Source organism: Gracilinanus agilis, chromosome 1 (assembly GCF_016433145.1).
Source record: "Gracilinanus agilis isolate LMUSP501 chromosome 1, AgileGrace, whole genome shotgun sequence".
In the NCBI taxonomy this organism is placed as follows: Eukaryota; Metazoa; Chordata; class Mammalia; order Didelphimorphia; family Didelphidae; genus Gracilinanus; species Gracilinanus agilis.
The window spans coordinates 195,681,219-195,701,241 of record NC_058130.1 but is presented as its reverse complement, the minus strand read 5'-3'; the positions used below and the strand labels follow the sequence as shown (position 1 = coordinate 195,701,241).

Here is a 20,023-nt window from a genome sequence, read left to right as displayed (position 1 = left end):
GGTGATTTTAATAACATAGCAGTGTTTGGAGACATCTTATATTTGGTCCAGTTATATATCTGAATACCTAGAACTACTTTTTAGAAGATATAGTTGAGAGATCAATTGTGGGATGGTTTTCTATGTCATGATGGTTAAATAAAGTTGGAAGTTTACACTTCCAAGATCTATTACCCAGTCTAGCTAGCTTAATATCAGTGGAGAGCCAAAATGAAGCACTAATTCTGGTTCAAATTATATATAATGAAATCTATGGAATTGGAGAGGCGGTGGGCTTCTTTGCAACAATTGTTTATCAAAAATAACCCATTTAGAGGGGCAGCTGGGTAGCTCGGTGGATTGAGAGTCAGGCCTAGAGATAGGAGGTCCTAGTTTCAAAGCTGGCCTCAGATACTTCCCAGCTATGTGACCCTGGGCAAGTCACTTGACCCCCATTGCCCAACCTCACCACTCTTCCACCTAGGAGCCAATACACAGAAGTTAAGGGTTTTAGAAAAATGGCCCATTTAGAGTCATTGAAAATAGAAAGGAAAGGCTATAATTTAATGCAAAGAATATTCATTGTCTTCTTGGACAAGAAATATATATATGTCCAGGTTGGGAGAGCTGGGATGTGAAAGATGCTCCACATGAAGAGCTTAACTTGCATTTATTTCATTTAATGTCTTTTTTTTATCATTTAGTATAAAACTAAATGGCAGGTGTTGCTGGAGTTGGCAGGTGCTGGAAGGGGCCTGTTAGTTTTGGTAGTGGTTAGGAGAAGGGGAGTTTGGGTCCCATGGCCTTTCAATACCTAAATGCAAGCAAAAGACATCTCCAAATGTTTTCTTACAATTTTCCTTCCTTACAGAGTGTTATTGAAAAGGAGAATGAGATAAGGAACCCTGAGAATAAAGGAGATTATGAAACCATACAATTTACAAGTTGTAAAGGATGTTGGAAATCATTTAGTCCAGTGTCCTACCTAAGTAAAATAAAAACAAGCCAAAGATACAAATGAGAGAACATTATGAGAATTTTAGATTTTAGAAATACAAGATTTCTATGGATGGGAACCAATCAACTTTCCCAATTGGGAGCCAACTTCCTCCGTATGTTCTCTTTCAGGTTGGCCTGCTAATCAAAGAGGCTGCTGGGAAGAGCAACCTGAAGAGGGTTTCACTGGAGCTGGGGGGAAAGAGTCCTTGCATTGTATTTGCTGATGCTGACTGTTAGTATAATTAACGTTTTTTACATTTCTTTTACTTTTACGATGCCATAGGGTAATGTTTGAGAAATATTGTGCAAAGAGTTTAATTACTTCTAGCTAGATTACTGAGATGGAGCTTTTAAAAACCAACTCGAAAAACTATTACAATCCAAAATCTTCTCTGTTTGAAAAGACCTTTGCTAGGTGCTAGGAATAAAAAAGACAGAAACCAAAGTTATTGCTCCCTTCCAGTGGCTTACATTTTACTTGAGTTTTTCATATAATAACACAAACAAAAACCTCTCAGTTTTTACTTTTTGAACAAAATCAACAAACTAAAAAGCACTGTTATGTTTCATTTGTCTTTTAGACCTTACCATACCAATAGAAAGGCTAAGCTGTAGTGTAAAGGACACAGGAACTTTGATTTGATATTGTACCATCTACATCCTGTTGTTTTACCTGCATAGTTATTTAGATGATAGTATACTGGTGCATTTTCTGTACCTCCCTAAGAGATGTTATCTTGGAAAAGTTTTTTCACCCCCTCAGAAATTATTTCAGAAGGACTTTAAGAAGGTCAGAAGATTCCATTAAGTTAAAGGAAACTGATCCCTGGGGTTGCTATAATAATGATCACAATAATGACAACAAAAATACACTTAATATGTCTTTTTTAAAGGTTAAAAAGTTGCAAATATTAACTCATTTGATTGTCATAAAAAAGCTGGGAGGAAGGTACTATTATAATCCCCATTTTGCAGAAGAGGAATAATGATTATATGATTCATGTTTTCTCCCTCCCATCATTGCTCCCCCCTCCCAGAGCTGACAAGCCATTCCACTGGGTTATACTTTTAAAACCAAAACCACAAATCGCATATAAACAAGTGATAAATCACGTTTTTTCTGGATTTCTACTCTCACAGTTCTTTCTCTAGATGTACATAGCATTCTTTCTCATAAGTCCCACAGAATTGTCCTAACTCCCTGCATTGTTATTAGTAGCAAAGTCAATTACTTTTTTTTTAAACCCTTGTACTTCGGTGTATTGTCTCATAGGTGGAAGATTGGTAAGGGTGGGCAATGGGGGTCAAGTGACTTGCCCAGGGTCACACAGCTGGGAAGTGGCTGAGGCCGAGTTTGAACCTAGGACCTCCTGTCTCTAGGCCTGACTCTCACTCCACTGAGCTACCCAGCTGCCCCCAGTCAATTACTTTTGAACAACTTACAGTGTTACAGGTTCTTTGTATAATGATATGGTTCTGCTTATTTTACTCTTCATCAGATCATGTAGGTCTTTTCAGTTTTTATAGAGCTCCATCAATTCATCATTCTTTATAGCACAATAATATTCCATCACCAATCATATGCCACAATTTGTTCAGCCATTCCCCAATTGAGGGACATCTCCTCATTTTCCAATTTTTTGCTATCACAAAAAGCACAGATATAATATCTCTTTGTGATATAAACCCAGGAATGGTATTGCTGGATAAAAGGGCATGCATTCTTTTAAGGTCATTTAGGCATGATTCCAAATTGCCCTCCAGAATGGTCAGATCTTTGACACAACCCCTCCAACATGTATTATTTTCCTTTACTGTCATGTTGGCCACTCTGTCAGGTGTAAGATGGTACCTCAGGGTTGTTTTGATCTGCATTTCTCTAATCAGGATGGATTTAGAACATTTTTTTCATATGATTATTGATAGTTTTTATTTCTTCTTCTGAAAACTGCCAATTCATGTCTCTTGACCACTTGTCAATTGGGGAGTGACTTGATTTCTTATAAATTTGACTTAGTTCCTTGTATATTTGGAAAATTAGACCTTTGTCAGAGAAATTTGCTATAAAATTTCCCCCCCACTGAATTTGTTACTTAACATGGACCCACTTTTTGAGGCATTTTGAAAGATTCCTTTTGGAGACCAAGATTTAAAGATTTTAAAAATGTAAACTTAGATTCCACTCTAATTGTTTAATATATTATTGCTGGAGAGTTTACTCAAGTCTACAAAATTATGTTTTGCTAAGTTATGTCCTAGAGACTTGTATAGTAATTTCAAGATTTCCTCAACTTTCCAGTTTTAAAGCTGTCGCCACAGTAAACATTCAGTGACAATGGGATCTAAAGAGAGAAATACACTAGCCATGGTGTATTTTAATGGCTAAAAGATATTTTCTCTTCTCTTTCCAAAAAAACAAAAAATAAAAATCATCATTTAGAAACGAATTGTATTCAACTTTGCAGAACTATTTTATAACCTGATGACTGGTCATTTCCTTCTTTCTTTCTTTTTAACAGTGGATAGTGCTGTAGAATTTGCACACCAGGGTGTGTTCTTCCACCAGGGCCAGTGCTGCATTGCCGCATCAAGGCTTTTTGTAGAAGAGGCTATTTATGATAAGTTCGTTCAGAGGAGTGTAGAACGTGCCAAGAAATACACACTGGGGAATCCTCTGAACCCAGAAGTACAACAAGGCCCTCAGGTTGGTAAATAATGGAATGTAAACAATAGAAAACAAACATTAATAAAGAGAATGAAATCTGTCTCTATTTTCACTTCTCTGGATCCAGAATGACATGAGGATGATTTTGGCCTTACTGTTTTTCCTGAACCTGATTGGAATAGAATGAAAAAACAAGCACAGTCAAAATTTCTCAAATTGAGACAGGAAACAGAACTTCCTCAGACTGGAGTGAGGAAGCCTTGAGTTGAAATCTTCCCTCAGACTAGAGTAAGGTTCTCAGCCTATTTCCTCATGTGTAAAATGGAAATTATAGTACCTACCTCATAGAAAATCAAATGAGTAAACATACCAATAGTACTAGGAAAACATGAAAGTGCTATATAAATGTTGTTATTTTTATTATTTAATAAAAAAAATCTATCAGCCTTTTTCTCTTCCTTTGTATACAGGGAGTAAATTGTCATAAAGGTATTCTCACATGTTCTCTTGCCTCATACAGAAAAGAGGACACTTGCTGTGTAATGTGCCTCAAAACAAGTCAGACTAATTCTTTTAAGCAACATGGAAAATGTTTTACACTTTTTTTCTCTAATTCTCAAGGAATGGGAGACACAGAAGGAAATGGAATTTAGTAAGAAATTATAACTCAATCTAAAATTCAAACTTTCCTTTTTTTCAAAACTGCCATTTCCTCTTTCCTCTATCACCTTTTTCTATCTCCTCCTTTCTCATAAACTCTACTTCTCCCTGGTTTTTCTCATTCCACATGCTTCCCCACAGCCCATCCTGTACTCTTCCTCCAACTTTTGCCCTCTTGAAAACTAATATTATCTCTTTTACATAATACTTTGGAACTAAAAAGCACTTCCCTTATAACCATCTTATGAGACAGGTATTGAAAATGTTGTTATTCTCTTTTAAGGATGAGGAAAATGAAACTCATAAAAATTGAGATTAGTTACAGTCAGATAGCCACGTTAAGTCAACTGCACATGCTAGAATTTGACCTGTGTCCAAATCCAATCATCTTTCTGCTACATTGTTTGTTTGTTTTTTTGTCAGTCTTCTTCCCCCAAAAAAATGTCTATAAGGAATTGGGAACTTTTAAAAAACCATTTTCTTTACTTGGATATTTTTTCCTGGAATAATAATAAATGCTGAAATATTTAACAAAGAAATGGAATATTTACTAAACTTCTCTTACATAGGATAACCTCAGTGGCATGAGATGATGTCAAGAGATAATAGCAATAAAAGAATGCTAAAAGGAAGTAATTGTGTTTATATTGCAATGGCCATTATCAAGTTATCAAGTAACTGGCCCCAGAAACACTAAAGTAACATTTTAAACTTCTCTTGATGAGTTCTACCATAAGCTTTAATGATTTCAAGGGAGAGTGTGAACTCATTGGGAACAAATAAACTGTGGTCCAGTTCCAAATGACTCAAAGTTTACTTTGCTTAAAAGTAAAACAAGAATATTTGGATATTTTTTAAGTTTTAAAAACATATTAAAATGGACTTTGATTGAATTATAATTTGACAAAATTGTATTATTTCACTTCTCCAAGGTTCTTAAAACAAGATGGTTTAGAAACTTTCATTTATATGAATACTTACTTAAGAGTAATTGAAGGCTAGTCACATGAAAATGACTAAAAATGGGTCTTCCTTTTCCCTTTATTTTAACTATATGTCAAGGACTTACTTTAATTAACTAGCCATAAAATTCTCTGAAATGAATCTTTTTGAAAAATGCTAATCTTAATTTACATTTTTGTAACATTTATAAGAACAAAGATTTTTTTTTAGCAACCACTAACAACTAACTCAGTCTAGGGAACTATTTAGGTACAACATTTGCAACATTTAAAAATTTTTCTATTTTTTAAATCATATGTTTAAAGAATCATTTTAATGCTTTTTTTCTTTTCTTTGTGTTGCCCCTTCTTTTTCCCCCCTTGTCTTTTCATGTAGATTGATAAGGAGCAATACACAAAAATACTTGATCTCATTGAAAGTGGAAAAAAAGAAGGAGCTAAATTGGAATGTGGAGGAGGACCATTTGGAAATAAAGGTTACTTCATCCAGCCCACTGTGTTCTCCAATGTTACTGATGAAATGCGGATTGCCAAAGAAGAGGTAAAGGAATTGGTTACATTCTGCTCCATCAGTCATTTTCTTATACATAGGTGTACATAAGAGTTTCAAATTCCAAGGTATAACTTGTTGAATAACTTTCCCAGTAGATGCTAATCTCCCTTTCTATTTTACCTTAATGACGTTTCTTATTCATTATCAGAACTTTAGTTATTGTCATCTAGGATAAGGAACCCCAAGCACTACCAAACCATCTGGTAATAATTACTAATTATGATACGGAATTTCCAAACATTAATATACCAGAGTAATAGAAAGAGAAAATATCTCTATAAAAAACCATCAGTAGAAATCATAAACTATAAATCATAAAGTAAAAATTAAAACACCAAATTCATTTGTACTTCTCAAGCCTTCTCCTCTTTCAATAATAGGGAACCTTTATAATACCTGCACTTATTGTGATAATTGCTGATCTAATTTGAATTTATGAAATATTGTAGAAGTCATTGAGCCCATTTAACAATCACATCTTGAAGAGATCAAGATATATCATCTGATTCAGAGCTCTGTCTTTCAAGCTAACAAATATAAGGAACTTTCCATAACAAATTGTTTATCATTACAAAACATCTGAATGGATGAAGACTAACAGAATCTACCAATATTCCTAACACTCTTATTGTCCAGATGTTTTCCCCTCTATCCAGCTGAAGTTTCTGTATCCCTTTCCATCCAATTTCATTATTCCATCTAATAATAATGATAATGATAATAGTTGCTAAAATTTATATAGCACTCTAAGGATTATATAACCTCATAGACCAAAAACTGGAAGGCACCTCAGAAGGCCTTAATACTCTTTTATATTCTAGATAAGGAAACAGGAGTTCTTGAGAAATAACTTGTTTAATGCTTAGTCAGCATTAGATAGAGAATGTGAACCCATATCTATTGATTAGAAAGTTGAAGAATGCTATTTCCACTGAACCACTCTGACCTATCTCCAGTTTCTTAATATTTTTATATATGGAAGAGACCAAAACAGACCACATTTAAACATTTAAATAATATGATTAAAAGATAATTTAATAAAAATATTGTCCCCCAGTTGTAGAATATAATAGTACATAGTAATGTCTTTTAAGGATATGCTGAAGGCTGTGCTGAATGTCTCTTGAGAGCCAATTGAAAAATGTTCATCATGACAATTTATACCTTAAAAATCACCAATTCTCACAAATCATGGTTTACTTGTTGATATTTTGCTGCCTAGACTTAAGAAAATAATGAAGGAAATGTTAATAATGTGGATCAAACTTAAAAGTGAGTCACTATTTCTGGAGAGACAATTGTGAATATTTCCTAGCATGCCCATGTCCTGTCCTCGTTAAGCCCATCTAACTTTTCAGAGAGCACTTAACTCTCTGGTCTCATTTTGCCAGCACTTACACAAAAGCATGATGATAGAATTCGGTGATGGGCAAACTATGGCCCGTGGGCAAAAATGTTCTATCTGGCCACGTGACATTATTCCTAATCTGACAAATAAAATGAGTAGAATATCATGCAATGAAACTTCGAAAGAATTGCCTTAGAAATAGACTGACAGATGAGCATTTCCTTTCCTTTGGCTCCCTCTTTAAAAAGTTTGCCTATCACTGATATAATGGATAAATATTTAGGCTCCTAATTAGAAAGACCCAGTTCTCAATCTTGCTTCTGATACTCACTAGTCATGTGGACATATCACTTAACCTTTGTGTGAATCAGCCACTCCTTTGTGGTTCATAACTTGGTGATGGTTTGATTTTGTTGGAGGGAATGTACAAGACTGGTAAAATCATAGATCCTTTATTTATTTGTGTCATCTCACTCACCGGCGATATTATCCTTTTCATAGGTAAGATAACCAAAGCTTAAGGATGGCAAAGTGACCTACCTAAGATGTCACAATGGGTGACGTTTGCCTTTTACTTACAGAGTTTCCAATTTGACCATTCTGCTATTGATGTTCATTTTTGTTTCCCTTTACAACCACTCATTATTCACTCTAAGCATTTTCAATTCCAAGGGCCTGCATTCATCTCCTTCAGAGAACAACATTACTTTGAGAAACTAATTTATCTGCCTTTGTTTAAGGAAGTCCTAGGAACCTATGGATCATTAGTCTAAACTTTTCATAATGCTTGTTGGACAGATTTGAATTTAAGTGGAAGATTTGTAGGAAAAAATTAATACCTAAGAATATAATATCTCACTCATGTTTTTTGTTCATACTTAGTATTTTTTTAAATTTCATTAATTTTTTTTTAAATTCCACAGACATTTTCCACTGACTCTCTCCCTTCTTTTAAAGGGAAAAAGTCAGATTTGACTGACAAAGTGATCAATATGACAACATATGGAATATTCTGCCTCTGGCATTCCCTGTATAGGTCTTTTCCAATTTATGGCAGTTCTTGGCAGAAAAAAAAAAGAGTATCTGGAAAGGGACTTGGAAAACTCCAAAGTATAGAAATTGTTTTCAAACTTGGAAAGGAACTTTGAGAGCACTTAATAATCCCCCTTCTTTAAATATGAGGAGAATAAAATGTAAGAATTTAAAGAAGTATCTTAAAAATCACCTAATGAAACTCTGATTTTAAGATAAAAAAATAAACAGAGGATCAGAGACATGATGTGATACATCTGTGGGCATTTTGTCCATGAGCAGAAAATGATTCCTTCTGATTGGATTATGCATAGACTTTGGAACTTATTGACCATCAGAGATTAAAATTCAGATCTGAGTTGTGAACATTCAAGTAACTCCTTGGTTTAACTAAGTCATTTTCTCTGTCTTAAATTATAAATGGTGTCAAGTGACTCCTGGCTACAGGCACTGTTATAAAGCTGGTGATCCGATCATAAAACACATTCAGTTTGACAATATTGTTTTTTGTTGAAACCTTTGGGGATGACCTGTCTTTGTGCAATTTTCTTTGAAAGTTAAAAGTTGAAATGAGAGTTATAAAAATCCTCAACTAAAATTTTATTGCTGACAAAAACACTGTAAATTTTAGGTAGAGGATCATAGATCTAAAACTGGAAAAGGCCTTGGAGCTCATCTATTATATTACAGATAAATAAAATGAGGCTTAAAAAAGCAAAATTATTTGCTCAATATCAAATATATAAGTAGCATAGCCAAGATTAGAATCCAGGCCCTCTGATTCTGATTCTGGCATTCTTTCCATTATGCCATGCTGCCTCCTTACATAGTTTCTATAAGGGCATTCATTTAACTAGCATTTTTAATTGCCTTCCACATGCAGGATGCCATCCTAGTCAATGAGAATACAGTGAAAACTAAATCCAGTCTTCTTCAGTTCAAAGTGATTTCATGCATCATCTTAAGAAAACATCTGCCCATGACAAACTTATCAAGTTTCAATTCATATTCCAAATGAACCACCAAACAAAAACAAATTGTCCATGCAACAAAACAGTAGCCATCTTGATTTAATCCATATTTGTATGTTCCGTTCCCCCTCCTTCCTCTCTCTCATTTTCCCCATGTCTTTGTCCTTCTCTTTGTGGAGCAGATTTTTGGACCAGTCCAACAAATTATGAAATTTAAAACTATAGATGAAGTGGTCAAGAGAGCCAACAATACTAGCTATGGCTTAGCAGCAGGCATTTTTACCAAAGACCTTGATAAAGCCTTGACAATTTCCTCTGCTCTGCAAGCTGGCACTGTCTGGTAAGTCAAACTTTATCTCTGTGGGCTTTTGGGGAATTCTGTTATGTCTTAAACCACATTAAGAGAAAAACTTGGACATTTGAAAAACAGTATTTTCCCTCTTTTCAAATCAAGTAGGTCACTGGGATATAGACCTTCTGTTCTTGTTTTCTGAGCCACTAATGTTTTATAGATTAGAGATTTGGTACTTTAATTGAAGTCTAGCTATCCTCGGTGGTTTGGTTTCTAAAGATATTTTAATGAAACCTGTTGTTTTAAATAGACTAATTGAGAGGCAGTGAGGTATTAGTAATAATGGCATTATCATTAATGTGAATAACAAATTTTAAATAATGCACAATACCATAAATATATTATTAAAGTATCATAATTATATAAAGTACTTTATATATTATACATTGTTAAGTAACAATAAATTATAATATTTGATCATATAAAATTAAAATGTAATAACAATAGGTAGCATTTATATAGTTTTAAAGTTTACAAAGCACTTTTAAAATATTATCTCATTTTATCCTGACAGCAACCATGGGAGGTAGCTGATATAATTTTCTCCATTTTAAGGTTGAGGAAATGGAAGCAGTTAAGTAATTTGGCCAGGGTCACATATCTAGTAAATGTCTGAGAACCAGCCTTGGAGTCAGGAAAACAAGTTCAAGTTCTGTCTCTGATAAATACTAATTATGACAAGTTATTTAAGCTATTGTATTACTGAAACCTCTTTAATATTATGTTACAGTATGCATTGCCTTGCTCCATAAATGGAGAGGATTTCCAACTAAGTGGAAACTTTTCCAGTGAAATTACAAGTTCAGAATAGATGAAAAAATTAATTGATCAATAAATATTTATTAGCACCTAATACATACTCAACACTATATAAATTGTGGTGGAAGACACAGTCTTATATGTTATGGTTACCCATTCTTATATGAGGACTAGACTTGTGATTTCATTGGTGTAGAGATCTCCAAGGGAGGAAACATCCCTACCAATTAGCATTTGCTCTGAAACTTGGAGAGTTGTATTGGAGAAATACTTCAGAGTTGCTGGTGGCATTGAGAAGTTAGTGACTTTCCCAGGATCATATAGCCAGTATGTATCAGAGGCAGGAACTGAATCTTATCTTCTTGGTTATATTCAGGGTCATGTAATTTAGAGCTGAAAGGGATCTGGGCAAACATTTAGCCCAACCATGTGAATTTGTTAGATTAGAAACCTTAATCTCAGACATATTAAGTGACATGATGAACTCATAAAGTAAGGAACAGAACCAGAATATAAACCTAAATACTCTGACTCTAAATTCAGAACTTCAATATGATATAATAACCCTATGTGGCTAACTAGCCCCTTTATCCTATTTCTTGTGGGATTTGCATATTTTCAGATTAACTGCTATATCAGTCTTTGTGATCTTATGGCAGTTTTGAAATACTCACCTCCTAATGACTTTTGGCCTTACCTTAGGATAGGCTTCTTCATTTATAACTGTTCCCTCAATACTTTCTCCCACACCGAGTGTCATAGTTAGAGCTACTGAAAAAATTATAATTGCGCCAGCATAAGTCGTTCCAATAGACTTTCTTCCTAGTGAGAAACTCAACACAGTCTGAAAAGCATTCTAAGGAATTATTGCATCAAGCTGATACGATATGATAATGACTTATGGATTGGATAAAAGTAGTGCAGCATTTTCCGGGTACTTGGGAATGCCATAACAGTACTTTAGACATTATTCAGTTACAAAAGGAAATCAATAATCTAGACCAGTGATGGGCAAACTATGCCCCCCAGGCCAGATGCGGCCCCCTGAAATGTTCTATCAGGCCATGTGACATTATTCCTAATCTGACAAATACAATGAGTAGGATACAATGTAATGAAACTTCAAAAGAGTTGCCTTAGAAACAGACTGACAGATGAGCATTTCCTTTCCTTTGGCCCCCTCTTTAAAAAGTTTGCCTATCACTGATCTAGACAAACTAGTGAATTGATATAGCTCAAAAATGGAAAGAAGCCTTATCTTCCTTAGATCCCCAAAGTTGATTTGGCCTGTGTCTAGCAGGGAGTCCTTTAAGGGAAAAAACTCATCAACACGTTAATTTTTTAACACTTTTACATTTCCTACAACTGATTTTTCCTAAGTGTACATCTTGTCTACACTGATGACTTCTAAACATTGTGCATAGATATGGAATTATATACTTTTCTCCTTAGTGCTTATTAATGATGACAAACATGATGGTAGAATCCATGATAAGAGGGCATATTATATATCTATCTGATGAAGCAATGTCACATGAATTATTAACTGTATCTTTAGAGTCCCTGATCAGATAAGTCAATTGTACTGAAAACATAGGGTTCCAAACATAGTCTCATATATATATATATGAATATAGTAAGCATTTTGGTCTTTTTCAGCTAAGACTTTCATGGCAAGGTGTTTAGGGTCCTAACTAATGATGTTAAGGGAAAGCAAGCAACCAATTTGAGATTTTCTTGCCAGAAATATGGGAGTGGTTTGCCATTTCCTTTTCTGTTTCATTTTACAGATGAGAAAATTGAGTTAAATAGGTTTAAGAGACTTGGCCAGGATCACATACCTAGTAATTGTCTGATGCTGGTTTTGAAGTCAGTATTTTTGACTCTAGGACTTGACACCCACTGTTCCACCCATACTGGTCATAGCTCTGGATAAGTAATTTAACTACTTAGTGTCCTGGGAAATTTTAGGATGGTAAGTTGCAGAGTAGATATAGACTTCCTTTGGTAGAGAAGCTTTTTTCATTAGGAGTTTCCTATGATGGTGTAATTACAGATCTGATACAAAAACAAAAGGGGATATCATTTCTAAAGTGTTCAGTACACTGCCTAGTATATAATGCACATTTAATAAATATATTCCTTTTCCATTTATATCTTCCCTTCCCTTCCAAAAAATAAATGAAATCAGTTTCGTAAATAGTAGCAACCTAACAAATGCTGACTGAATGAAATTGAAATGTTAATGTAAAATACTCTTGTCTTTGAAGGGTCAATTGCTATGGGGCTTCTTCTCCTCAAGCCCCTTTTGGTGGATTCAAGATGTCTGGAAATGGACGAGAACTGTAAGTAAGGCCTTTTGGCATCCTGGGTGGTATATCTATGATATGAGTTATTTAAAAAGACTTGTCTTCATGATACTAGTGGATGTTCCCTGTTTGCTCAGTAATAATTCAGAATCTTTGCTTTATCGTGTGCTTCCCTTCCTCTTTCTTAGGAATTTATAAACCCAAATAATCCATAGATGAGTGTGAAAAGGTGTATATAAATTAGTACAACTACATACTTACATTTATATATAGTTTCTAGACAAAAGATTAGTCAAAATTGAACCATATTCATTTAAAAATTGCACAACTTTTATTTTATAAATTCATCATTAAGGGGCATTTGGGTTACTTAGTGGACTGAGAGTCAGGCCTAGAGATGGGAGGTCCTAGGTTCAAATCTGACCTCAGATACTTTCTAGCTGTGTGGCCCTGGGTAAGTCACTTAACACTCATTGCCTAGCCCGTAACACTCTTCTGCCTTAGAACCAATACACAGTATTGGCTCTAAGACAGAAGGTTAGGGTTTAAAATAAATGAATAAATAAAAATTCATCATTATACAAAAATTGTACTAATTGTACTTTTGCCATTTTAAAAATACATTGTTGCAGTGTTAGCTTCTTGTTGATAAACAATGGTCTTTTTGTTTCAACCCAGAGAACAGGATAAACATACAGTGGAATACTGTTGGCTAATAACAGATACTTAAACTTTTAATGCCTCTGTAGTATTTTTATAGCTTTTTCTCACTTAGAAGTATTGCTTTCATCTTGTTATGTTGTTTCCATTTTGTGGTGTTTCCTTGAAGGAGTAGTAGAAATTTTCAAAGTAAAATTTGCTTGATGAGTGATCATCTTTAATCTCATTATAATTTGACAATATTTAAATAATTACTGTAAAATGATTCTTTTTTTTTTAACCTTTACCTTCCACCTTAGAATCAATACAGTGTATTGGTTCTAAGGCAGAAGAGTGGTAAGGGCAAGGCAATGGGGGTTAAGTGACTTGCCCAGGGTCACACAGCTAGGAAGTATCTGAGGCCAGATTTGAACCCAGAGACCTCCCATCTCTGAACCTGGCTCACAATCTGCTGAACCACTCAGCTACCCCCTATAAAATGATTCTTGAGTCCTATGGAGATTCAGCTTCCTTCTGTTCAGCAGTCACCTAACAATATATATAAATAAATAATTTAATATAAAAATATATATTTACAACATATATATATATATTTATAATATATATCCACTTGTGTTTTGGAACCCCACTCACCAAGAGATATAACTAGGGAAGAGAGGCTAGCACTTTGAATCAGGTACCAATCTGGAAATAAAAGAATATTTACTCTCACAATATTATTCATGTCCCCAAACTCCCTAACTCACTAGATGCCAGCCTGCACTTCTTCAGGAGTTCAGAGATGGTATATCGACTCTAAGAAGGAGACAGAGTCACAGTTCTAAGAGGATGGAAAGGGAAGAACTTTTCCCACTTTAGCTGCACATAGTTGAACTGTCCTCTCTATATACAGTGCCCCTGTCACCTCCAATTGTCCTCTGCACTGTGTTACTGTCTTACTCTTTCCAGTTATTCAGATACCTAGATATTCCCCCTGCACTTAACTTTGGAAACATTCCTAGAATCTCAGCCTTATGTCTGATGCAATATACCTGTATAATATGAACGTCACTGTCAAAACTTCCAATTTCTAAAACAATGTAGCTGGGCATCCAAAAAAAGCTTTAACTTTAAAAAAACGTTACCTTCCATCTTACAATCACTACTCTGTATTGGTTCCAAGACAGAAGTGCAATAAGGGATAGGCAGTGGGGATTAAGTGATTTGTCCAGGGTCACATACCTAGGAAGCATTTGTAGCCAGATTTGAATCTAGGATCTCCCGTCTCTAGACCTGGTTCTCAATACACTGAGCCACCTGGCTGTTCCCAGAAGCCATAACTTTTTATATGATTTTATAAGAGAGGAATTATTAGTATATAATGTATTTCTAAGAGTTATTATTTCTATTCTAGATGTTTCTGAATAGATAAAATGCTTCAGAGAGCTTAATCCTAGGGGAGCTAGGGTGTTTTGGTTTTCTTTGGAGGGTCCATAGCTGGATTTTGTGAATATGGAGGATTCCTAATGAGAAATTTTCTTCTACTGATGCAGATCAGAATTTCTTCTATAATTTCTATTCTTAAGAGACTCAACATGGTCTCATAGTGAGCATGAGTCAGAGATAAGACTGACACAATGGCCTTCTTGACTCCAAAACTTTCCCTCTAGCCATTACTCTACCCTATTTTATATCTTCCCTAAAGAACCAGGAAAAAATTCACACTGAGACATTGACTTTTGTATATCTGTAAGTACCTCTAATGCAATTTTTAAATATTTTTACTGTCTAGGGGGAAATATGGTCTTCATGAATACCTTGAAGTCAAGACTGTCACAGTCAAGATTTCTGAGAAGAACTCCTAAGAATGTCCTAGGAGGTGATGCTCTGTATCTTCAATGGTGGAGTATCTCTTAGCCTAAATCATGAAAGTTTTTATAGCTGCCATTTTCTGTCAGATTTTTTCACATCAGCAACAACAAAAAAAGTTATATCTAAACATGCTCTGGGCCTTCTAACTATGCTGAATCTGTTCTACCTGAAATTTGTGGAATGGAATTAGTCCATGCTCCCTCAAGTATTAGAATTATTGTGGATTTTTCTTACTAGATGATTCTTGCCAAGGTTAAGTCATAAAAAATAAGATCATTTGCTGTTTTTTTAATAGTTAATAGTTCATTGAAACTTATTACATGTGTTAGTTCAACAAGTAGATATACACTGTCCTTTCCTTAGGAACAATGACTGTGACTGTTTCCAAAGAAGTAATAACCACTCTGCTTAACTATATCTGTAATACTCTTATCAGATTCATTAAAACATCTTATATAAGTCTGTTGTCATTTAATGTTGTCATTTACATTTTACATACACGTCACTTAATAACAGTTCTTTGCTGTTGATCTTTCAACTTCATTTAGTAGTAGGGCATATTTTGTGTTGAATTAGTTATATTTAAGTTAAAAGCAAAAATCTTTGAGCTTTTCCTCTGAAAGAAGTGTTTTTTTTCTTCTTTTTAAATTATCTCTCAAGTCTAACAATATTGAAAAAAATTAAAGAGAATTGGTGAATAAAGTGATCACAGAGGAATATCAACAGAGTTGCTAACAGTGCAAGTTGTCAAATTTACTTTCTCTTTAGGAACCCAGGATCTCGTAAACAACAAATTGAAAGGGATTCCATAAGTCATCTACTCCAATGCCCTCATTTAACAGATGGAGAAATAATGAAGAGATGATCAGTAGTTATTAAGGCCACAATTTTAACAAGTCGCAACATTGAAACCTGAACCAAGGTTGCCTAACTCCAAACCCCCTAATCATTTTCATTGTAAAACCCTTATAAATTATGAGGAAAAGAGAAGGTAGTAGGCAGATGACTTGGATATTAATCCACCTAAGCCATCAAAAGACAACTTGTTGAACATGATGGAATTATAGAGAATCACTGATTTAAATAATCTTTCCTTTAATTTGTCAGCAACACCTTGGCTCATCCTCAGTTTCCTATAAATATATCTTCCTGCTATTATAACCTCCCATAAAATTTGTATCATTGGGGAACTCAAAGTCTTGCCTTCTAAGAAGCCTGAGATTGGCTGAATTCAAAGAATCACAGTTTTAGAACTGGAAAGAATATGAGCAATCATTTACTCCAATTCCTTCATTATAGAACTCATAAAGAATGAGGCAATGTGACTAGCCCAGGATCACAAAGGTGGTTAGCATCAGAATTATTATTGCAACCCAGATCTTCTGACTTCAAACCAAAACCCTTCCCACTATATTATCCTGCCTCCCCTTCCTACTGATAAATTAAAAGTAGACATTTAAAAGTTTTCCTTGAATTTTGTTGCATAGGAAATCCAGGAAGGATTTTTGTTGTTGTTCTTCACATTTTCCTAAATTGCTATTTTTCCAGACAATCACACAAAGGGATAAAAATTACGATATTCCTTTTGACTGAATTGCCTTTCCTCTTCAACTAAAATTTGTATGTTTCAGAGAAAAAAACACATTTTTATTATATTCCCTCCCATGAAGCCACAGAATATCTATATGAAGGAAAATATCAAAATAAATATTAAAAAGTTTTCTACCAATTTTTTGGTTAGCTACACATTTTCTCTATTTTATTTAACACACTCTGAAGACCCTTTCCATCAAACAATGTCGCTGCCTTCATCCTTAAAATGTACAGATGTAAACATAATAAAAGATTTTAATTCACAAACATTTTAACCCCTTTTATGATGCTTTTTGATGCTACTTATGCTTTAAAATCATAATTAGAAATTAGTGTCTTTGGTGAGTAAAGATCCTAAGTATAAGAACCAAAATAATAATGCAGTCAGGTGACAAAATGAATAAAGCATCAGGCTGGGAGACAGGAAGATCAGAGTTCAAAACTGTTCTCAAGTCACTCACTAACTACATGTCTTTGGGAAAAGTTACAGAACCCCTTTTAACCTCAGTTTACTCATTTGTAAAATGAAGATAATATATATTCATATATCCCAGGGTTGTTTTGAAGTCAAAATGAGATAATATATAAAGCACTTAGCACAGTGCTGACACATAGTAACACTATATAAATGTTAGACACTGTTTATCATTATTATTATTACCATTATTTTAGCTAATATTTATATAGAATTTTCATTTTGGTAAAGCATATTATGTATGTTATCTCTTGTGACCCTTAGGGGAAAAATTCTTGAATTAGGGGCTATTATTATCCTCATTCTAGAACTGAGAGGTTAAGAGAAGTGATTTGTCCAGCGTCACATGCTAAATACTATTTGAGTTAGGATTACAATTAAGATCTTCTCGATCCCTAATCTAGCATGGTGTCCACTGTGCCATCTTCCTGCCTAGAATGACTAGAATGCAGCTATGGAAGGCTGAATTTTTACAGAAATAAATTTCTGTCTGGAGGTAATAAGGCTCATATTGGATTAGACACAATAAATTATTTTAATACTACCTTGCTGCCATTCACATATGAAGGGTTAGGTCTCTTATATTTCATGAATTGTGAGATACTTTTCTAATCATAACAAGTTTGCTGTGAGCACTAATTGTGAAAAATCCCTGTGTCAGAAATGACTGGACTGCCTCAGGCTTGGAGTGTAATAATCACAGAAATGAATTTCTTCTACACCAGAATCAGATGATAGAATTTTCTGACCACGGGGTTCCAGAAACAGAGATTATACATGTTATACCAGTAGCATTTGCCGCCTGAGCCATGTACTCAAAGTTGATAAATTATTAAGGGTTTTTAAAAAATGCTTTATTGATGTCTTTTGTTTTTCTGTCATTTCTGCATCTAAGCAGACACTTTCAAATGAAACAGCAACCCCTAAACACTGTAGTGTTTGCTGGCTTGCTTTTTGCAAAATTTACTAGTGCATAAAGAGGAGGCACCAGTGAGTTCTGGCTAAAGCGATATGCTTGAAATTAGGAAGATTAGGGCTCAGATCACTCACACACATTCACACTCACTCACACACACACACACACACACACACACACACACACTCACTCACACTAGCTATGTATTATGTGTTCCTGAGCAAATCTTTCTAACATCTGTTTCCCAAGCAGCAACCTAAAACTTTACCAATTTAGGCATACATGAATTATTTCCTGTATTGTTGTAGGGAATTTAACCACCTGACAAAATAGTGATGCTATACATGTTTACATAATACATTAATGCTCTGCCACACACAATTAAAATATACCAGAGAGAATATTTGGTATTTCTTTCCCTATCCTAAAGCAAAGTCAGTGAATTGTAAGCAAAATTGAACAATGAGAAAGTTTCTTAGCTTATAAAAATATTCTTTTTTTAATTACTTAATTAAAAAATGTTTTCCCAATGTTTACATGATTCATTTTCTTTCCTTCCCCTCTTCCCTTCCTGCTCCTGGAGCCAATAAGCAATTCCACTGGATTGTACAAATGTTATCACTTGATACCTATTTATGAAAATATTCTGCAGAATAGTATCCATGATGCTAGTCCATTCCAGGTTGACCGTATCATATTGGATATTCCCAGGCAACTGGAGGGAGGCAAATCTTAGAGCCTGGTTTTGCCTGCCTTGGATGAATACTTCATCAAAACAAATGAAGAATGAAGAGTAATAACTTAGTTGCCTAGTTATGGGGGAAAAAAAGATATAACTCTCTATGCAAAACTTCTCAGGCTTACATGGACTCAGTACTTTGAAAATAAGTTTGGTTACCAATAATGTGAAGCTAATCACTTTAGATGACTCTGAGGAACTGGAAAGCTGAGAGAATGAACTTCAACAAATATTAAAAGAGTAAAAAAATAATAATATATAGACTGGGAAGGAAAAAAGTTCAAGTGTACATTTCAAGTTTGGGGATTCTTCCATTCCCCTCATCACACATAGATGAGACCATGACTCATTCTTATGGCAAGTGCTTTGAATGAAGTATCAGCTATATGATTTGCTAATTAGACAAGATGATGTTTAAATAAACAGAATTTTGTCACAAAGAAGTTATAACTGTAATAAATAAAAGTTAATCTTGGAGACTTTATACTAAATGGGTAAATACTTATTAGTAAATAGAAAGAAATAGAAAAAGAAGATATTACCAATCTAATTACCCAAAGTCTCCAGATGCCTTGCTTCTGCTTTATCAGGTCCTAGATTCCCTGCAGACCCTGGTCCACTTCACAAGGGGCAGCGACATGTCGGGCCAGACAAATTAAGGCCAGCCAAGGAATGGGCTTGAATTCAGGAAGGGACTGGGGTCAAAAAGGCCCCAGATCCCACTTGTCCTGGATCTCATATCTTTTTTTTTTAAACCCTTACCTTCCACCTTAGAATCAATACTATATACTGGTTCCAAGGTAGAAGAGTGGTAAGAGCTAGGCAAGGGGCATTAAGTGACTTGCTCAGTGTCACACAGCTAGGAAGTGTCTGAGGCTAGATTTGAAACTAAGACTTCTCATCTCTAGGCCTGGCTCTCAATCCACTGAACCACCTAGTTGCCTCCTCTGGCTCTTATATGTTGCCCATGACTTTACACCTGCTCAACTTTTGATGTAAGGTGGAAAAAGGGGTTTTATGGGTTCAAAATATTAAAAGGTAGTCACCAGAGGATTGAACTATTATCAGTCCTCAATTAAGAATAATCTCAAGTCAAAATTGAATTTTATGGAAGTTTATTTATTTATAATTAGGAAGGCTGAAGGTAGGGAAATTGAGAGAGAGAAACTGGCCCAGACCAGAGGCCCATACCAGGTAAGA

The 20,023-nt window shown here is 34.7% G+C and overlaps 1 protein-coding gene across 5 annotated transcripts in view; it reads left to right on the top strand.

The window, feature by feature from the left end:
- LOC123233386 (retinal dehydrogenase 1) overlaps window positions 1-15,559 on the top strand; it is a 161,381-nt gene extending 145,822 nt beyond the window's left edge. For 4 of the 5 annotated variants that reach the window (XM_044659512.1, XM_044659530.1, XM_044659523.1 and 1 more), the window contains 6 exons: window positions 1,108-1,210; window positions 3,498-3,682; window positions 5,642-5,806; window positions 9,352-9,509; window positions 12,551-12,625; window positions 15,021-15,559. In XM_044659512.1, coding sequence (XP_044515447.1) covers window positions 1,108-1,210; window positions 3,498-3,682; window positions 5,642-5,806; window positions 9,352-9,509; window positions 12,551-12,625; window positions 15,021-15,093 — 759 coding nt within the window. In that variant the 3' untranslated portion in view covers window positions 15,094-15,559. The remainder of the gene's footprint in view (window positions 1-1,107; window positions 1,211-3,497; window positions 3,683-5,641; window positions 5,807-9,351; window positions 9,510-12,550; window positions 12,626-15,020) is intronic. The other variant, XM_044659503.1, reaches the window with a different exon arrangement.
- The last annotated feature ends 4,464 nt before the right edge of the window (window positions 15,560-20,023 follow it).